The 20,426-nt window shown below is 42.3% G+C and overlaps 4 protein-coding genes across 10 annotated transcripts in view; 2 read left to right on the plus strand and 2 right to left on the minus strand.

The window, feature by feature from the left end:
* Nucleotides 1-644: 644 nt before the first annotated feature.
* On the minus strand, nt 645-5,709 carry GDF9 (growth differentiation factor 9). 2 transcript variants are annotated; one of them, XM_019924416.3, is made up of 3 exons: nt 5,610-5,709; nt 2,986-3,181; nt 645-1,848 (listed from the first exon to the last, which is right to left on the minus strand). In XM_019924416.3, the coding sequence occupies exons 2-3, from the start codon at nt 3,161-3,163 to the stop codon at nt 881-883; spliced, it is 1,146 nt and encodes a 381-aa protein (XP_019779975.1). In that variant the 5' UTR covers nt 3,164-3,181; nt 5,610-5,709; the 3' UTR covers nt 645-880. The 2 variants fall into 2 exon arrangements, with proteins under 2 accessions (XP_019779975.1, XP_004331608.1); XM_004331560.4 differs by lacking the exon at nt 5,610-5,709 and having other exon boundaries at nt 2,986-5,603.
* Nucleotides 5,645-6,968, plus strand: UQCRQ (ubiquinol-cytochrome c reductase complex III subunit VII). 2 transcript variants are annotated; one of them, XM_019924417.3, is made up of 3 exons: nt 5,645-5,783; nt 5,950-6,117; nt 6,769-6,968. In XM_019924417.3, the coding sequence occupies exons 2-3, from the start codon at nt 5,964-5,966 to the stop codon at nt 6,861-6,863; spliced, it is 249 nt and encodes an 82-aa protein (XP_019779976.1). In that variant the 5' UTR covers nt 5,645-5,783; nt 5,950-5,963; the 3' UTR covers nt 6,864-6,968. The 2 variants fall into 2 exon arrangements, with proteins under 2 accessions (XP_019779976.1, XP_004331609.1); XM_004331561.4 differs by having other exon boundaries at nt 5,680-5,792.
* Nucleotides 6,969-7,110: 142 nt separating this feature from the next.
* LEAP2 (liver enriched antimicrobial peptide 2) lies at nt 7,111-14,140 on the plus strand. Its single transcript, XM_004331562.4, has 3 exons — nt 7,111-11,898; nt 12,117-12,256; nt 12,563-14,140. Exons 1-3 carry the CDS (start codon nt 11,842-11,844, stop codon nt 12,597-12,599), a joined length of 234 nt encoding a protein of 77 aa, XP_004331610.1. The 5' UTR covers nt 7,111-11,841; the 3' UTR covers nt 12,600-14,140.
* AFF4 (ALF transcription elongation factor 4) overlaps nt 13,574-20,426 on the minus strand; it is a 92,761-nt gene continuing 85,908 nt past the window's right edge. For all 5 annotated transcript variants that reach the window (XM_073802520.1, XM_019924414.3, XM_019924410.3 and 2 more), the window contains one exon: nt 13,574-19,283. In XM_073802520.1, the coding sequence (XP_073658621.1) occupies nt 19,271-19,283 (13 nt within the window). In that variant the 3' untranslated portion in view covers nt 13,574-19,270. The remainder of the gene's footprint in view (nt 19,284-20,426) is intronic.

The raw sequence follows: 20,426 nt of genomic DNA on the forward strand, positions 1-20,426 counted from the left end.
AAAAAAAACCTGTCGGGGTGGAGTGATAGGAGCTGAGGGAAAGCAGCAAAAACAAGCCAACCAGCCAAGAAGAAACGCTTCTTGACCTCCTTGCAATGGGTCAGAGTTTTAAAATATATAAAGGAGAAAATACGTTTTAAAAACCTTGAACTCTGCATTTTCTTGGGAAAATTTGCAAGGCTATTTCCTTTAAATAAATGGGACAAATGTTATTGTTTGACATGAGTCAACCAATTTATATAAGCCATCTAAGGAGCAGAGTTAGTACCAATCACTAATACAACAGATATGGGTTATATTGCATACTCTCTAGTCTAATGACTCTCACTTCGTCAGGATATAGAGAAGTTAGTCTCTCTCACTCTGAAAAAGGGATAGTAAGTGGAGCTGAGACTATCTTTTAGACACATTTCCTCTCCCTCTCAAATGACCATTTAAAAGCAAATCTTTAATTAAAACCACACACAGAGAAAATTTATGCCACTCACAGGAATTTATGGTTCCATTAAATAAGACTATAGCAATCTGAATTGTCTATTTAGAGCTGCAGTTCCATCCAAGATTTATGCTAATTAAGCTTTTTTTTCTTACATCAAAAACAAGACTCCTACAAAAGAAAAAAATAATCACTCAGGGGAAAAAAATTTAAAGCTTTCCAAAGAAGTACATTTTATTTACATTTGGAAATGAGAAAGGCAGCTGTTATCCCTTTACAGTGATAGATGCCACAGAATGTGCTAATCTACACAGGCTCCTCCTTACACAACACACTGCATTACATTTAGAGATTTGATACATGAAACTTTCTCCCAAAGGCAGACAGCCGCACGATATTTACTTTGGCCAGGAGACTCACGGTTTTACTTGAGAGGAGCCTATGTTAACGACAGGTGCACTTAGTGGCTATCATATCTTCATATTCTTTATAAGCGATTGAGCCATCAGGCTCAATCGCCAAAACACTCAAAGGGCTGTACTTGGCAGGTACACAGGATGGTCTCGGCACTGAGGAATCGAGCTTCTCATGGATGATGTTCTGCACCATGGTGTGAACCGGAGAGCCATACCGATGTCCGACCGCCCTGGGACAGTCCCCTTTACAGTATCGAGGGTTGTATTTGTGTGGAGCCACAATCCAGTTGTCCCACTTCAGCTGACTAAAGCTGAGTTTAAAGTCATGGAGCTCACACTCATTTTGGGGAAAAAGAAACTGTTTGAAGTATTCACTCAGATTGAATGAAGCTGGAACCAGAGGCTTCTTCAATTCAGAGCTGACAGTTTCCTGATCTCTCCGGTGACGGGACGATCTTACACCCTCAGCAGGCTCTTCTCCCATGGGATAGGCAGACAGCTCTCTCTTCTGGTCAGGACCCTGTGAAGGCCTCTTTTTATAGTGGAGGGAATACCACCTGTGATAAGCCTGAGCACTTGTGTCATTCAGATATAAAAGCAGTGAGGGGGCTACCAGAAGAGTCATGTTAAGTGGACAGTCCTGCGCTGAAGGATGCTGCAGCTGGTCTTTTACACACGTAACGTTTACAGACATGTGAATACTCCTCTTGTTGGAGGCCACTAGAGGCTGAAGGAGAGCCGTCACATCAATCTCAATCCATCTGTATTTCTTTCTAAGTTCAAACTGTGAGTGAAAGGTAAATGAGTATGGAACTCTTGGGAGAGTCTTGCTAGAAAACTCTGGCTCTTTTATCACCAGGTTGCACACACATTTAACAGGAGAGGGGAAAGAAACGGAGTTGTTGAAAGTGTATAGCAAGACTGACTTGAGTAAATGTTCAACAGCAGTAACACGATCCAGGTTAAACAGCAGGTCCACTGATGATGGGAGGGTACCTGAGGAGAAAAACACGCCACCAGTAATGCTCAATACAAATCGAAAGCAACACAAAGTCAGATCAAGGAATTAGCACCTCAGAATGTGCTTCCACCCTTCTTTTCCCACTTTCTCAAGTCTCAAAACAAAAGTTGGGGTGGGATGGGTGTTATATAAAAAAAAAAGGTAACCAGTACCATAACTAAGTCCCAGCACTTACAGCTGGATACTTAATCACCAGCAATTCAGAACAGCTCTGGTGGTGAATTAAAACCGGGACTCACTACATTCTGAAGTTTCAGAATCTTAATAATTTGCTTCAAACATAGAGGAAGCTAAGGAGGAGAGCAGTATTTTTCTCTTGAAGAGTCTCTAAGGGGAAAAATGTAATAAAGACACTTGCCAGGCTTGTTAAGAAAACGTTCAAGTCCTTATGGACAGAATCAATAAAGAAAACATAATTGTCTAAGTTAATTTGGAATACTTGAGACCGACAACAAATGGAGGCTCTAAACCCACTATAACAAAACAGGACATCAAGGAAGGAGGAAGGGTTTTAAATAGCCACAAAGGACCTGCTGAGTTAGAAGGGTTTTCTGTAAGTTATGAGCTAGTGAATATAGATTCTGTTTTTTAATAGTGCTGTTCTGTTCTCTCTCACACACAAAATTGTTGACTAATGCTTTGTTCTTATAAGGATCTACTGTTCCACGTAGGTACTTAAGCTTTCCTCTCACAGAAAGCAACAAACATGGGTAAATATCCTGTTTCATAAAACACACCAACAACTGAAAAAGATTCTTTAGGCACATATCCAGGCCAGAATTGGTAGAATGAGAAGAATATGCAACTAGAAGTCAAAATACCTCTTTTCCAGTCTTGATTTTGTGACCTTGGACAAGATGCTAACCTCCAGCAGCGCTTTCCCAGCCTTTAGGGCCATTAAGTCTCTTCTATCATATTAGCGCAGCTTAACCCATGAGAGAGCATTAGGAAGAAACAATAAGATCAAGTACCAGATTTGTCTGGAATTTGATATTGAGTATCATGCAAAGTAAAATGTAAGTCAAGGAGCAAGGGCCAGATCCTTTCTGTAACTGAAATGCAGAAGGTCTATCTTCTTCCCTCCACACATTAACCAGTCTGCTCCTACACACCTGTCACCTGGTCCCCAGGAGCCTGCTTGTGCTGGGCACAGGGGGTGAAGAGCCGAACAGTGTTGTAGAGGTGACTTCTGTTGGATTTCGGGATCCCCTCCTTGGTAGCACATGCCTTATAGAGCCTCTTCATATAGTGCAAAGCTCTGTCATCTGGCTGCAGCCTGGGGGCCTCCATTTGCCCATTGTACAGAACCTTAAAGAGAGGGGAAAGGAGGCCAGGTCTGTGTCTCCCATCTAGAGGCTGCAGAGAGGACTGAGGCTCAGCCTCAGTTTCCAATGGAGCACTAGCTGCAATCTGAGCTTCTCCCCTAGAAGCCTGAGAACCAAGGCTAATAGGAAAACAGAGCCAGGCAAAGCAGCAAAAACAAAGGAAGAACTTGCTGGGAAGTGCCATGGCTTGGAAGAATTAGCAAGAAACACGTTTCCCCATACCAGTCTTCTTCCTAAAAGCCAGGAAGAGCCTCTGTTGGTCTCTTAAATAAATGTTAGGTGTGTGCGTGGGCTAGGTTCACTTCTGTAATCAGACATCAAGGATGCCTAGCTGAAGGTAATTTTATCAGCTGTATGTCAAACAGCTGATAACACCCTATTTATCCAATTTCTCCTAACTAGATACAGATTTACTTGGTTATGTAGCTTTCCTTTTCCTTTTCCCTGGCATTTATTTAAAATCGCTTAAGTTAATGGACTAGTTATGTAGCTGAAAGGCTAAGAGGAATTGAGGAAGGCTCTTAAAATAAAACCACCCATTTTCTGAGAGAGATTAGCATCCTTAAAGTGTTCCTTAGGTGCTTGCTGAAACTTCCAAGGGACATGGAAAGGCTAACTAATTATTCATGATGATACACAGATCTGTTGGTATGCAACTTATGGTATTCGGTTTACTCTCCCTCTCTATTCTCATCACCTCTCCCACTTCCAGGTGCTTAGAATAATTTACTGCATGTTGATTTGGAGGGTGAGAGAAAGTCACAATTGGCAATGAAATTCCAGAGAGCACAGAACTATTAAGTTGCCTAGTTCTCTCAGGTAGCTTAGTAAGGATATGTACTTGGAATACTGCAATATGCTTTTAAAAAGGAGGACATCGCCTTTAATCCTGACTCATTTTTAAATATAATTATCTTGATGCCTTTACTTTGGTCTGCACATTCATCTATACATACTTTAGTTGAAAGGTTTAGAGGTGTTTTCAGGTGCTAGAAAATAATTGAAAGTTCTATTTTTTATTAATCACTCTAATGGTAGTAGAATTTGCTAGGATATTTTTGTTCTTAACTGTTATAAGTATTTGTGTTCTTGCCTCTGAGCTAAAATCAGGTTAGAGATTATGTTTTAGAAAAAATGAGATGCGTGCACAATGAAGAGCTGAATATACTCATGGTATAAGATACAGACCAGTCTATGCAGTACCCAGGCTGATAAAACCGAGGTATATTTGTAAATATTTTTAAAATAAATTTATTTATTTATTGTTTATTTTTGGCTGCATTGGGTCTTCATCGCTGCATGCGAGTTTTCTCTAGTTGCCGCGAGCAGGGGCTGCTTTTCCTTGTGGTGCACTGTCTTCTCATTGCGGTGGCTTCTCTTGTTGCGGAGCACGGGCTCTAGGCGTGCCGGCTAGTAGTTGTGGCACGTGGGGTCAGTAGTTGTGGCTCGCTGGCTCTAGAGCTCAGGCTCAGTAGTTGTGGCACATGGGCTTAGTTACTCCACGGCATGTGGGATCTTCCTGGACCAGGGCTCGAACCCGTGTCCCCTGCATTGGCAGGTGGATTCTTAGCCACTGCGCCACCAGGGAAGTCCCTATTTGTAAATTTTAAGTTCATTGCCTGCCAAGCCTCCCTGGCCCGTGGCTGGTAAGCAGGGTTATAAAACACAGCCAAACTGTTGAATGAGAACTTAGTCCTAGATTACACATGGCCAGCAATGCCATGAACAAAACATTCACAGACATGCTGCATCAAGTGGAAAAGTCAGTCAGCTGTACAGGACAGCGGCATCCTTAAGCAGACAGCACTTTTCCGAAAATGGAATCGCTTCCCTCCTGGGAAGTGGAGTGAACTGTGGGCAACGTGACATCCCGCCCGCGGCAGAACCCTGTCCGAGAGAAGCCGGCTGCTGTGGAGGTCGCTTCTTTCTTCCCTCCTACCACCACTAACAGCTGTTCAGCAGTTGCTGGACTATTACTTGAGGGCTCCTGTGGCTAAATTTGAGGAAACATTTTTATTCTCTCTTGGGAAAGTCTACACCCTGCCAGTGGATTCTAATCCGGTGGGTGCCAAGAGAAGTCCCAGATCCGTGTCCCTGATTCGGGGCCTGAGGTCGCTGAGAGCTTGAACATACCCGATTCCTGTTCCAGCTACTGGACAAAACCCTACAAAACGTCGCGTCGGCTTGCCAGGCGGCGGCTTCAGGGGCGCTCTCCACCACGGGAGAACACCCGACCCTAAGCGCGCGGCCAGCGAGGCCCTCGAGGCCGGCGGGGCCCTGGCTCTTCAACTCTTAGTCCGTGCGGCTCCCGGGAAAGGCGGGAACCGAGGAGAAGTTTGAGAGACTCGAGAGGGTGCCCCCAGAGCCCACTCAGTCGCGCTTGGCCCCACCCCCAAGCAGGCACCACCCACCTCACGTCACTCGGCCGGGGCGCTCCTCTCCCGCCCGGTGCGGATGGCGCCTTCCTCCGGAGACAGCCGAGAAGGGGTCCTCCCGGAAGTGACCTCACTGCCTCCTAGCGCGGCGTCCGATCCTACCGGAAGTGGTGGACGGAAGCCGGTGGATCCCGCGCTGCGGAGGGCGAGGTGACCTCGGTGCGGGAGTGGGGTCCGGTAGTGCGGTCTCGGTGGCCCTGGCGGGGTGGGGGCGCCGTCTAGGCTGGGAGGGATGAGGAGCGCCGGGGAGAGCCTCGGGTTGGGGGCGGCATGTCCGGGGCCTGAGCCGAGCGCCTTTCCACCCTCCGTCCTGCAGGCGCCACCGCGACCATGGGCCGCGAGTTTGGGCATCTGATGCGGATGCGGCATGTAATCACCTACAGCTTGTCGCCCTTTGAGCAGCGCGCCTTCCCGCACTATTTCAGCAAGGGCATCCCCAACGTGCTGCGCCGCACTCGGGCGTGCATCCTTCGCGTCGCGCCGCGTGAGTGTTCTGGCCGGGCGGGGGGCTGGACTCCCATCCACAGTGGGCACTGCGGGTCCCTCACTGAGCACTCTACAGCTCGCCATACACACGTTTTCTCATTGAATAGTCCTGAATGACGTTGAACTGGTCGTATCCTCCCCATCTTATAGACGAGGGAGGTGAGTCATAGAGAACTTAAATGACAGGCCCAAGGTCACTTGTGTGACTCCAGCGTCTCCCTCTGAGGTCATCTTTACCCACTTCTTAGCGATGAACTGTTTTGTGTTAAAGGTGCAGCAGATAGTGATGATAGTTGCACAACATTGTGACTTTGCTAAAAACTACAGAAGTGTACGTTTCAAAATGGTTAAATGATGAAGTTTATGTTATGTGAATTTGATCTCAGTTATCTCATTAAAATATTTTAAAATGTGCAACAGGGGAGCCATAAGGGAAGAGTTGGTCACCAATTTTCCTGGGTAAACCCCTTTCTTTTACACACCTGTAAAAATGGGTTTGTAATGTAACTTTTCTTGATCGTCTCGTTTAAGAGTGGTTTCTTAAAAACTAGAGACAGGAAGGCAGAATATGTTGTGAATCAGAAAAGAGGACTGAGATCCATGTGTCTTGTAAGTGCTCACTGCTTATTTTCATTTATTATTTTTATAGCATTCGTAGTGTTTTATCTTGTCTACACATGGGGAACCCAGGAGTTTGAGAAATCCAAGAGGAAGAATCCAGCTGCCTATGAAAATGACAAATGAGCAACTCATCTGGATAATAGTTCCTTGTCTCTGAAAGACCCTTCTCTGGGAGAGGAGTCTACATTGCAGTGTCTTGAAGACACAATAAACTTATTGTAGGCTGCACTGTTATGATTTTGCGTTTTGTGTGAGCAGAGTCCTTGGATGTGACTGTTACTTTTCAAGTTCATGAATTCCCCTCCCCAGCATGAGTCCTGAACGGTTTTGGCTAGTCTGAGTTTGGTGAAGGATTGTAGCTCGCTCCTTGTTCCATAACCTACAAGAATGTAGCTGCAGCTACTCCTGTAGCTGAACAGTCGTGGATGGCATCGACTGTGGGTAATGTTGGCTCCCTGCCCACTATTTCCATACTGACAATAAAATCTAGTAGTTACAGTGTGTCAGGTACTCTTCTTAGCCCTTTACACAAAAAAGTTCTTTTAAACCTCACAACTACCTTTGGTTTTTTGGGTTTTTTTCCTTCAAAACTACCTTTGAAGTATCATTATTACACTCATTTTGCAGATGAGGACACAGGCACAGAGACGTTAAGTAATTTGCCTCAAATTATACAGCTAGTGAATGGTAGAGCGCTAAAGTTTGTGCTCTTAGAGCTGTGCTGTACCACATGATAGGAAGTCAGCTATGAAAGGAAAGGGTGAGGTGACCCCTTTGCCTCTAGAGCTGGGGTCAGCAAGCTGGCTGTGTTTGTACCAGGTTGCTAACAGTGGTTTTTAGCTGTGTATGGAAGGAGATTTCCTGCTGGTCCAGAGCAGCAACTTTCACAGGGCAGCCAGCATCTGGCCCAGGCTGTGTCTTTCCTTCTTATTCTAATGATTGTTTCTGCCTTTCAGGAACCAAAACTACCTCAAAACAAAACAAAAATCAGTAAGATGGCACTGATTGTGAGGCAGGAGAAGGAGGTACAGCTGAGACTGACACCATAGCCTTTAACTGTTGCTTCCTCAATGTGTTATCACACCCTCATTCCTTAGCTGTGAGCTTCGCATTCATCAAATAGATGTATTAAGACAAAGCCATAGGTCTGAGGTTAACAGTGAAATGAGTGGCGTGTAAGAGTCTGGCAGGGTGGTACAGGCTTAACAAAGGACAGCGGTGTGATGAAAACTCTTGTCTCACCAAACATAGTCTAATTTTCCTGTTTGGCTTTTTGTCCAAGTTTATTCCCAGGGCTTGCTGCCTGATCTGCAACGTATATGGGTTATAGACTCCTTTGAGAATCTGGTGAAAGCTGTGGGCCTGAAGAAGGTATAAATGCATCCTTAACCTGGCATAGTTGGAACAGGTTCACCGGCCAGGGGAGGATTGATCACTGCCTTGACAGGCCATTGATCTCTGGGTTTTTTTTTCCCTCCAGTTTTAGCCCCAAGCTTCCTAGGGACTATGGCCACCCTTCCTTATCCCATATCTTGGCTTCATTTTACCCTTAGACTTTTATTCTGGTTCTTTTGAGTCCTTTGGAGATATCAGCCCAAAATCAAACTTATCCTTTCTTAGCCCAGACCAGGCACTGAGCCTCTTGGTCTGAAACCTTTTATCCCAGGAGTGCTCTACGGAGACGACTGTCCTATAAGCCCTTGCTAAGCTTCTGCTTTTGGATAAAATTGTTAAAGGCTGCTTTAAGCCTGTCCCTCACCAAGGGGCTTCCCTCTCTACGCTTGGAGACCCAGAGCTCTGTGTAGCAGGGTCCTGTGGGGGTGGTGTGGGGCTGGTGGATGGTGTGGAATATGAGTTATATCTCAGTGCTCCTGTACATGATATGTATGGGATCTGGGATCATTTTATGGTTTATTCTATCTGTAGAAATCCATAAAGAAAAGGAAAGTGGGTGAAGTCTCTTAACGAGGGATCACTGTTGTGGGCCTCTGTGCCTATAACCCACCCACCTGGAGCCTCCAGCCAGGGTGTGGCTCCTTCATCTGCTGCTGGGGCACAATCCCGTGTTCATTTAGCCCTTCTTTTCCCCAGCAGTGCACTTGCTCCCACAAGGGCTTTTATCTCTGCAGAATGCGGCAAAGGGGATTTTTCCGTTGGCCAACAGAGTCCCAGAGATACAGGCCCAGAAGTCCGTGCCAGTTCTAGCCAGCAATTGAGCAAATACACTTTGACCCTTTGTTGAAGTTTTACCTGGAAAAGTCTTTCCATTTCAGAGGCTTTCATTTTTCATTAGGCATCTCCTGCTCAGGGGCAGCAAAAGTTTCCAATTACTGTCAAGCCCTTCATGATTTCCCCTCTACCTGGAATGTGTTTCAGATACCTGCTCATGTAGCTACACACTCTGTCTCCCATTTCACCCTAGGCACTTAACCTCAGAAACACTTGTATTGTTGTATTCAGAGTTTCCAAGCTGTAAGCTATCAAACATGCTTCAGTCTCTTTCTTCTTCTAAATTAATCATTTGAACCCCCAAATGTCAGTGCCTGAGGGGCCTCAGAGATATGCTCCCATCTCATTGACAGAACAAGAAACTAAAGCCCAAAGAGGGGCAGGGCTGGCATCTGGTCAGCTCCCCTACCTGGGCCCCTGGCTCCTGCCTCCCAGCCAAGCATTTCTCCTTATGGACGCCTAGACCTTTCTGCTGGAGGAAGGAACATGTACTTTGGGTTGATTCATTCAGCAAAATACTTGATTGTAGAGAGCCCCTAGACTTTTACAATTTTTATTTTTTAATGTCAGGAACAGGCCACAGCTACTCAAGGGATGTGGGATGGCTGTGGACAACTTCTGTCACTTCAGTTTAATGCTGTTTGGATGCTGCTTTAAGTTTGATTTTGCTCCATATTTAAATAAAACAACTACAGAGTTTGTAGACACATGAAATACTCTCCCTCACAGTGATTCCTTCCACAGGCAGTAACTAATGCATCTTTTCTTTTGGGAGGAGGGATGGCATACAAGATAGAGGCTTAAGGGACTTCCCGGACGGTCCAGTCGTTGAGACTCTGCGCTTCCACCGCAGGGGGCGCGAGTTCCATCCCTGGTCGAGGAACTAAGATCCTGCATGCCTTGCGGTGAGGCCAAAAAAAAAAATAAGAGGCTTGAGCTACAAAGGCTTCTGCAGTGTTGTCACACCCATGATGATGAATAGTCCTTCTCCCCGCGCACAGAGGGGGCCCAGAGCCTCAGGCCCTTATCCTTGGCTGTCGTATTGGCTTTATAAGTTAATACAAAAGGCTACTTTGATTTTCCTTGAAATACAGGAAGGCAGAAATGGAGGATTAGGAGAAAGTATCCGTCTTTGGAATCAGCACTTTCCAAATCCCATTTGGCACATCCGTCTACGCTCAACAGGAGGCTGGCACTCAGTCCACAGACCCAACTGGCTCTAGGATATCACGCTGTTCAGTCTTTCACTTAATCAGATTTGTGTTCTTACCCAGTGTTCACTAGGTCACCACACAGCCTCTTCCCCACCCCACAAAAGTTCTAGCTAAGCCCCTACTTGGGGTCATTCTGTATCAAAGCTCAGGAGTAAAGGGAAGGAACAGCTGACTAGTCTCAAAATTGCAGGATTGCTTAGGTGAGTTTGGCATAGTTCTGCTTCTCAATGTTCCTTAAGTGCAAGCAGTGGTATCTCCCTCCAGGCCTTGCCTGGTCCTGAGAGGACTGGAACCAAGCAGACAGATCTGTGGAGTCACAACCCGCCCAATCCCAGCTCTGAGGCCCACCATACCACCCTCTTCTCCCTTGGCAAGAGGATTCGTGACTGTCCTGTTCCACCTTCAGCTGTGCCACATCTCCTCCACTTTCCCTTGGGAACAGGCAGGCCCTCACCACATATCCAACCTGTGAAGATGAGAAGGGCTTTGGGAAGAGGTAACAGCCAGGTGTTCAGGAGGACACAAGGCTGAAGAAAAATTTTGTTGCATTTGTCTTCTTGGCTTTTCCTTCCAGGTTATAGGAAAATCTGAAGTCCTATTTATCTTACTCAGAATTCACACCTTTCCACACAAATTTATTAAAATGTCTATGTCATTTAATGGGTACCCATAACTACTCATGGTTTAGGTACATGCTCTTTCTTGGTCTAGAAACTTGTGTTGGTTCCTACTGAAGGTGACAATGTTTTGGGCTTTGGAGAGATCTCAGCCCTATGCCTGCTTCCCTGAGGCTGCTGGAAGGATGTGCTCTGTAAAAGGCCCAGTCAGCTACTGGCAAGAAAGCTAGTAATTCAAGGTTGACAATGTTTATCACCACCATCAAGCTCTCTCACTGATTTAGGGGCCCCTGCTATCTCCTCATTCACATTTTAAAAAAGGAAACAAAGTCAACCTATACTTATTCATTCAATTCACCCATGATTGAAACAACCAGTCAGTCCTGATTGCCCTTCCCCTGGGAGATGGCAGGTAGGCCAGACTTTGAACTTTCTGCAACTGGGTTTCCATTCTTTACAGAGATGATGTGGAACAAATAATTAGGGTGATAGTCCATCTATACAAATGGGGATCTGGGGCACTTGTAGACCATGCTTGCTGAAGTATCCTCCCACAGATGGGAGATAAGGGCCTTATCCAATTGCCTGTAACAAAATAGGTCAGTGCTTTCCTAGACAAGGCTGAAAGGGGTCAACACTATTTCTGAAGACCTCATTATTAGAATTCTGTTTTGACTAAAGTGATCTCACTAAGCTATTTTGGAATCAAAACGTGGCTAGGTGTCTGGTCTCCCTCAATGGCTTCACGTGGCTTTTCAAAGGGGAGGCGGTAGTGCTGACTTTTGGCAAAATGGGTGAAAAGGTCCACGCCAGCAACAGATCACTCAAAGTCCAGATGAGGGATCAGTAAATACTACATGCCTGAAAGGCAGGCCTTGAGCACATTCCTCTCTGGTAGACATTAACTTATTAAATTGACCCTGACTGCAAATATAAACTTTGCCCCCATCTCACTTGGCAACCATAGAAGAGGCAGATCTACCTATAAAAGGGAGTGGGAACTGTCCCCAGCCTTCATGATCCAATATCCCATCTACTGAGATGTGGCACCTCAAACTCTTTGCAGTACTCCTGGTCTGCCTGTTGCTGTTAGGCCAGGTAAGAAGAGAAGGATACATACGTGGGTGGGTGGGGATGGTAGTGGTGGTGGAAGAACTGTAAGCAGACCTTGAGCACCAGACTCAGTCCTGAGGAATGGACCCTCTGCTCTGAGTCTACAGTATCTGGCGGGGGGGGGGGGGGGAATCATTATTCCAAGTTGTACAGCAAGGCTTCAACTCTTCCATACCTGAGGTGAATCTGTCTTTGTCCTACAGGTATATGGCTCCCCAATACCAGAATTGAGTTCAGCAAAGAGAAGGCTGAGGAGAATGACCCCATTTTGGAGAGGGGTTTCCCTCAGGCCCATTGGAGCCTCCTGTTGGGATGATTCTGAATGTATCACAAGGCTATGCAGGTACTCCACAAACCTGGGCCCAAGAGGCCTGGGAAGCTGCGCAAAGGAGAGATCAGCACATACACAGACCTAAAAATAAAATTGGGGTGGAAAAGTGCCTGGGTTGAGGTGGGAGCTCCACGGGGGAGAATCCCTCAAGAGTTAAAAGCCAAGAACGGCTCCACACAGGTACCATGAAAGAGTAGTCCTTTCCTTTCTTCGCTCTACCCTGAGATTGGATATCAAGCAGAGGAAGGGAATGCAGTAGACGTGGCTCTGGGCACTGCTAGACCTCTGTCTTAAAAATCACCTTTTCTTTTCCCTTAGAAAAAGACGCTGTTCCCTAAATGTGGCCCAGGAATGATGTATATACACCAGGGGAAAAGAGGACAGCACTTACCTACAACAATGCTCCGTTCTATGGAATATTGATTAACTGCATTTGGTTGGAGGCACTTAAGTAAAGCAATGTTGTGTTTTTAGATGTTTAAAGACAGGTGTATGCTTTAAATTGGTCTCCGTTTCTTCTTACAATGTTGATATGCAGATAAGCATAACTAGTCAACTTAAGAGTTTATTTTTCTATGTATACTATAAAATGTCTCAAACTGAAATTCTGGCAGCCTGGAATTCATGCTTTTGAGGGGAAGAAGGATTTATTTTGTATACTATAGAAAACCCAGCAAGGCCTAATAATGTGTTAACTTCTCAATCCGGAAAGCGCAGTGAGAGTTAACATTTCTTGAAGAAATAAAGAACACAATGGCAGGCTAAAGGCAAAAGTTTACTAATAGCTAGTGATTAACCTCGGCAAGTTCATAAACTATGGCCCTGGATCCTAACCCTTCACTCCACGTAAAGAACATTTCAGTGAGGTGTCAAAAGACAGGCGATACTGGCACTCAGTACCTGACGATGTGCCCTAGTTTGTCTATGAACAGAGAACTGGAAGAAAATGAAACAATAAAAGCCCAAGCCATGAAGAATAACAAAAAGGATGTGTATGAGATTTCTGTTGGAGCAGGGTGAATTCTGATCTATGCAGAAGGACCCATGGCCAGCCAGTTCAGAATTTCTATAATCAGAAATTAAGACCTGGACTGATGGGACCAGACTTTTAAAGAAGAGTAGCACTGGACCCTAAAATACAAAACAGAAATTACACGAAAAGGGCAAAGTAGGACTTGAAGAAGTGTAGAGAGCAGTGTTTATAAACTTTAATACAGAAAATCTATTTGATATTTATTAAACTTCGTTTCTCCAGCTATGGTTTGGCATTATACAAAGCATCTTAATGACACAGTAGAGTTAAAAAGATCTTTACAAATTGAAATGTGATACCCTTGTCTCCAAATATTTTAATTGCCATAAATTTGTTTAAAAATACACATTAAACGCATGTTTGACACTCTAAACTTTCTATAATCTCAATACCACAAAATACATATAATATACTATACAGATGTGGAAAAATCTAGTTAGTATATAATACTTTGCTCACCATTAACAGCTTTGTTATGTGAAATGCACATACTGACTTAGAAATCCTAGCTTTTGAGCCCCAAAGTACCTCTGAAATTTTAATGTATTACAACAAATAAAAATCACAGTATATAATTGAAATTTTGGTTGAAAATGTCAGATGCCTAAATATTTTGGATAAAAGAAATGTAAAACAAAGATTTGGATCATGTACAAAACAAAGGCATTCTATCAGACACTAACAGTACCTTTCTGCAGAATCAACAAGGCTTTTATCAGCGGCATTACCTCCCCTCCAAAACCCTCCCCAAATATCAAACCATTATTCACCAAATAATTTTAATTTCAAATAAAAGGATTTTCAATAAATATATAAGTATTTCCATCCTCCATATACAAAATTTCTTAAAACCATTCAAAACGGAGGCTAGATAGAAATTTTCATAACTGTGCTTACCAACCCTACATCCGGTCCTCAAAGGTGATGCCTTTTCAGGCACTACCACCTGGGCCAGCTCTGTTGGTGAGCCCCGTCCCGTCCCGCCCCGACCCCAGTACTGCTGAATGCTCATGTCAATGATTTGCCAGGTGTGTGCATAAAGTTGTAAAATGGGGACACTTCTTGAACAGCAACAACAAACTCAACAGTATGGATAATCATGGCATTGATTTGAAAGGCAGCATTTCCAAATAGATATTTTCCAGAGAGGAACACAGCAGGTAGAAAATTCCAATGGATAAAACCTGAAAAGAAACCCTATGTGGAAGCAGTAAGAGGTCAAAACTGAATATTACTAGAATTTCTGGGTGAGAGCTTTTTTCCCCATGCTCATTTAGAGAGCTTTTTAGCTGTTTCTTTTTAAAAATGGGAATTTATGCTTAGCCGAGCAATGGTGGCAAGGAGAGGTCCAAGCTGACATTCCTGAAAGTCAACTTCATTATATGACGATTACTTAGGTTGCTATTTTAGGTTGCTTAAAGATTGTAAGACTTGGTTTAGACTTAACTCTAATGCCTTATTCTGTGACCAAATTCTATCAAACAGAAGAGACTGAGATATTCTTTCCATTCGCTTTTCTGGAGACTGTAAGTTCTTTTTAATTAACCATATGGTTCGAGTAAATAGAATCTGTATCTGCTTTACCAACTGTTAATAACTTACTTCCTATCACTTGCCAGCTTAGTTACAGGGTCTAGGGGTCTAAAATGAATTTCTCTATTAGTGAATATGTGAAAGATATGCTCACAAACATGAACAATTTGGCCTCTTGTCACTACATATTCTAAGTAATTCAATACTTATCTCTTCTATTTATTTTACTGAATAGCAACCTTAGATGTGCAATATTATTTATTATTGGAAAAAAGTTTGCCTCTCCAAGACATAGATAGATACATGAAATTGAAATGAAATCTGTGTTCCACATAATTAGGGAATATGAGTTATAGGAATCTATATGGATTTGAAATGTTTTGCTTCCCAATTTATTTAGGAAAAATAAAAAATCATCACAATCTGCCTAAAGCATCATTCCCAGTAGATGTTCGTGGGACCCAGAGGCAAACTTCTATAATTCAAAACACATTATGAGGCCCTTTTGTTCAATTAGCAACTGGAAAATTAAAATCCTTCCCACCCTGTAAGAGCCCTATTATACTACGGAAGGGCTCAAATATATTTTAAAAGTTAATTTACTACAAATCATAGTAATTAAGCTTTAACAATCTAAAAGGAATATACATTGCACCCTTGAACATTAATATTCAAGGTGTCAACAAGAAAGTGTCTTAGATCAATTTAATAAATAATGTGGAAATAGTTGCACTAAGCTAAAATACTAAACACACACATTTTTGACAAACTAACTTCATGTTTTCATACATACATACATACATATATATAAAGTGTGTATGTGTACATAATTTTAAAATCCAAAGTCGCATACCCTCACACTTATAAGAGTGCACAGCGTACCTCTCCCCTACACAACTAGGCATCACTGACTGGAGCGATCACGGGCTGTGCTGAAACTCCGCAGAGTGCTGCTGGCCTCCAGAGCCAGAGATTTCACTTAGAACAGGTGTGTTTTGTAGGCTCTTGCTTCACAATGCAAGCTTATTCAATAAGGTAATTTCTCGAAGTTACTGTCATTAAATATAAAAATGATGCTGTCTGATCTAGCTGATTAAACCTTTCTTTAATGAAAAGAAACAAACAACAATTAAAAAACAACAACAGCAGCGAACCTAATAAAGCCATTAAGTGTGTCGCTCAAAGTGCAACCCAGATGCCTGTGGATCCACCAGCATGAGAGCCCCACAGAGCACAGGCATGTGTGGGCACGTGCACACATTTCTCTAGACAGCTTTTACATTGGAGAGTTAAACTAGTGATGCTCAACCTTCTCTACTCTTCAGCAACTACAGCTGTAAATTTATCTGAAGTACTCATTGCTTATAAAGTCAGTTCTTAACTACTTGCCCAGAAAAAGGTGGCACTGAGGCAAGAAATGGGCTGAATCCTCCCCAGCCAGACCGGACCTGTGCTGGATTGAGGAAGCCTGAATCACCTGGAGGGGAGTGCTCCCCACAGCCCAGCCTAGGCCGGGCAAGACTATACCATGTGACAACTTCATCCACCATAGTATGTTCGTTGGTTGCCTGTAAAGAGTCCAGTGGGGTAGGCTACTGCCTCCTGGCATACAAGTGTGGTCTTAGAGCAGTCAACAGAGTAATTTTTTAAATAGCTGCTATTTTTATAATTAACTATATTAAATACAAGTCTCAGACTAAGTAAGTTTTTAGCTATTTGTCAAAATCAGTTGTAAATAGTTAGAGAACACTGAAGACACCTACTGAGGAAGAAGGAATGGTCGCCTGTGAAGGAGTGCAAAGTATGTGCTGGAACAGATGAAGACAGAGAGAACTTCTGAGGAGATGGACACAGAGGAGAGGGAGTGGTGTTTCCAGAGACTATTACACTGAAAATTCAATTATTTAGAAGAGGATTTTGATCCATTGCCCATTACCACCTGGTGGGAAAAACCCTCAACAATGAAAAGCTTATAAAAATTCATTTTCCAAGAATTAACACAGTTTTAGAGAGAGAGTACTTTACCACAGCACCAAAAAACATGCAGGAAATTCTGCTTTAACAAATTATCACTGTGATCTGGGAAATGCTCCTGCTACCCCTCAGGACCCACAAGAGACTAGAACACACTGGAACTCAGAAGTGCCCCACTGGCTGCTGTTGCTGGAAGTCTAAAAGCTCAGAGGATACTTTTTCCATTTCTAAGATATCATGGAAAATTAAGGAATCAGAGTCAGAGAAATCAGAGAAGAACAGGACAAACATATACTTGATTAACTGTGGCAAGTTTCTTACTGAATAACGATCACTGAGAAGCTGTCCTCTTAAGGAAAACTGTTCCTAAAACACACTAAGATTAAGTTAGCAAGGTACCAGAGGCAATTTCTCCAAGGGAAAATTGTTAAATTCAGCATAATTTGGAGATCTGAATCTTCAGTGATATGCAAAAACAACTTGAGGTACAAAACCATTAAGAAGCTCTATAGAGGCCACAGGACAATGAAAGTTCACTAGCTTCCTAACTGTAGACTCAGATGCAGAGGAGTCATTATACCACTGGGCTTGGAGATTTTCTATCCCTTCTTTCCCATTTCAAGCCTTAGCAATCATCTATAAATAGCAGGGCAATCCTTTTTTCTGATTGGATGGATTCATTTTTGAAATTGGGAGAAGGACAAACTATTTTTTGAAGCAGCATTACCCAACAGGTTAGACTAAGTCATGTACCAAAGCATTAGCTTTTCTGAAAGAATTAATCTTTATGTGACCCTAAAGGACGATTGAAAAGGAAAGAGAATTTAACATTATTACTACAGAATACCAACCATATGGGTGATCTGCAACTAGTGTAAAACTTCATCTGTAAACAATCCATAGACCCTTCATTTAAAGGTAAGATTTAAGGCACACCAGACATGATAGGGGCACTAAAAACAAAAGATAGAAGGTATATTTCTCACTTTTGACTCCTATATGCACCTTATAGGGAAAGGTACTTTGATATACAACTCTTACAGAGCTGGCTTCTCAAGCTCTACCCCTGCTTCCCTCCCCTTCCCAAGAGAATTCATACTGAACCAAGTTAGGTACTTTTCTAGTGTGAATTTTCTGATCCCATCAGAAACATACATCATTGATGAGGGCCTTCATAATACAAAGGTAGTAAACACAAGACAGGTTTAAAAGGAGAAACTGATCATCTCTACATCAGGCATTAGAGCTCTAAGTTGTATAGCAAAAGCACACACACCAAAGCTCCAGCCCATTCCTACATCAGTCACTGAATGCTCCTATCAGAGCATCACAATCTAGTGTGGGAAAAAAATTTTAAATTAGAATTCTGAAGAGAGATTTTACCCTACAAACATCATCAATGCAAGAGATATAGGCAGCAACGCTCAGGAGTTAGATCATCCTTTGTTCAACAGTAACTTATTCTGTTTCAGTTAAGTGTCAAATTATTAGTAACAAAAAACCCCAAAAAACAAAAAACATGGTTTTAATAAAATCCATAAGGTTCAAGATTGTCCTTTTATGAAACCCTTCACATGATATGCTTCTCCTAGAAAGTTTGCCTGCCCTCTTTTGTAATGCATTAAATGCAAGTTATAGTCACCTTGTGATTGCTATAGTGTTATTAACACATGTTCACAGTTCTTGAAATAATGCATACCAAATCAGACACATTTCCTTTTACATCCATGTAGAACGCCATCTTCTCATATTTAAGTGATTTTTCATGTGTAGAAGAATATCCTTAATACTAAGTATAAATTCTGCAATAATAAAATTGTACTTAAGATCTGAAGTAATATCAGGTAGTAGGTGTAGAAAGAACATGTCCACATTCTAGATGAACCAACTCTTACTCTTAGAAGAGTTACCACAAAAAGACATTATTTTTAGGTAACAAAGCTCCCAAAGTATATAAATAAAAATGCCTACATTAAATTTACACAAAATATTCAACAGAGTAAATTCATAGGCAGAAATAACTAAGTTTTAAACTAGCCCCAATCTGGGCACTTAAAAAAATTAAAATAAATAGAATTTCAACTGATTAGTTATGAATTGCAACTGAAATTTCAATCTTATTACAGATCATTGAAACCAGCTTATCAACGTGCTGCAGGTTTAAAAGCATTTAAATAATTTTTCATATTGGGAATATTGAAGGGGTCAAACTACATGATGGCTTTGGGTTATAAAAAACAACACATGAACCAGGGAGGAGAAAACCATTCCTCATTCTTAGTGTCGACTAGGTGGTATGTTATGGCAGTTTTCCTTCGTGATGTGACACAGTGTTGTGGAGAAAATCAGAGGCAACAAGAATGTGTTCAGTTCAGGATATCAACTTGGCATCCTGGCGAAGCCAGTGCAGTCCCTGCCGGGTATAACGAACTAGGTCTGTCATGATGCTTGCGTTAAAGATGAGAGGACCCATTACTTTATCCAGTTCAGCAAAGAATTCTAGAAAACCAAAAACACTTATTAAATGATGCACACTCTTTTAAATAAGTGCTTTATAAAGTTTTTAGTCTAGACTGTAAAATGCTATTCATATAAAGTAAAAAGCACTCCCTCCTGCACTAAAATAACTCTTCGTGTTTTAAAACAAATCATCCCATAGTTTGTCAAGTTATATTTTTTCCCTAAGTCACGAAACATTTTTAAAAGACTATATGGTCAGGAATTAAGAGTTACACATATAAACAAAATGTCACTGATGGAAATTGCTAGTATGCAGCAAACATTATTAAAATGGAGACCTAATTCTACAATGTACTATGACTCAAAACATTCTCTGCGTACTGTTTTTGTATAAGAAGCAAGTGGTACAAAAAAGGAGGATGTTATCTGCATTTTTCCCGATAAGAGCCACTGTGAGGTTAGACAACCTTTCTGCTATAATCATATGTCATACAACTTTGATACATTAAATCTCATGTTTTAGACAGTAGTTTAAAAATGTAAGAGACAGAAATGAAAGGATTCTTCCTATGCAAACAAATACAGACTGATGTGCATGTAAGGCAGGGTGCAGAGAGGAGGAAGGAATGATAATATCCTGACATTTGATCCCAATGCAATTTTGGAAGAAGACGGATGTAGGACTCAGTAAGGAGAGTTTTTACATGTGCAGTGATGACAAAGACCTCAGTATACTTAAACAAGATAAGAAGTAATCAAACAGTTGAGGAGAAAAGAATCTTCTTTATAGAATTCCAGCTAATAAATTCCTGATGAATTTTCTGTTTCCTAATGGAATAGCACATGTAGGTGATGACCATCAATGGATGCTAAAAGCCTAAGTTAAAGTTTAATAGGGAATCTTAACATCAAACTGAGTCAGGCCGACACCATCTGAATGAACCAATGGTCAAATCTTACTGACACTAAAAAAGGGATAACCATTACATGCCTCGTAATATGATGTAATAGGAAATATAGAGTAACACCTATGAAAAGTTCTTATCTAAAATAATGAACTTGAATCTAATCAAGTCTCAAGATATAACTATCAGCATGAACGAAATGAGGTGGACAGAAGAGCAAGCTAAATGTACCATGAAGAAGTAATCAGCCAAATCTAGACTATGACACATGCTATGC

This window comes from Tursiops truncatus, chromosome 3 (assembly GCF_011762595.2).
Source record: "Tursiops truncatus isolate mTurTru1 chromosome 3, mTurTru1.mat.Y, whole genome shotgun sequence".
Taxonomy (NCBI): Eukaryota; Metazoa; Chordata; class Mammalia; order Artiodactyla; family Delphinidae; genus Tursiops; species Tursiops truncatus.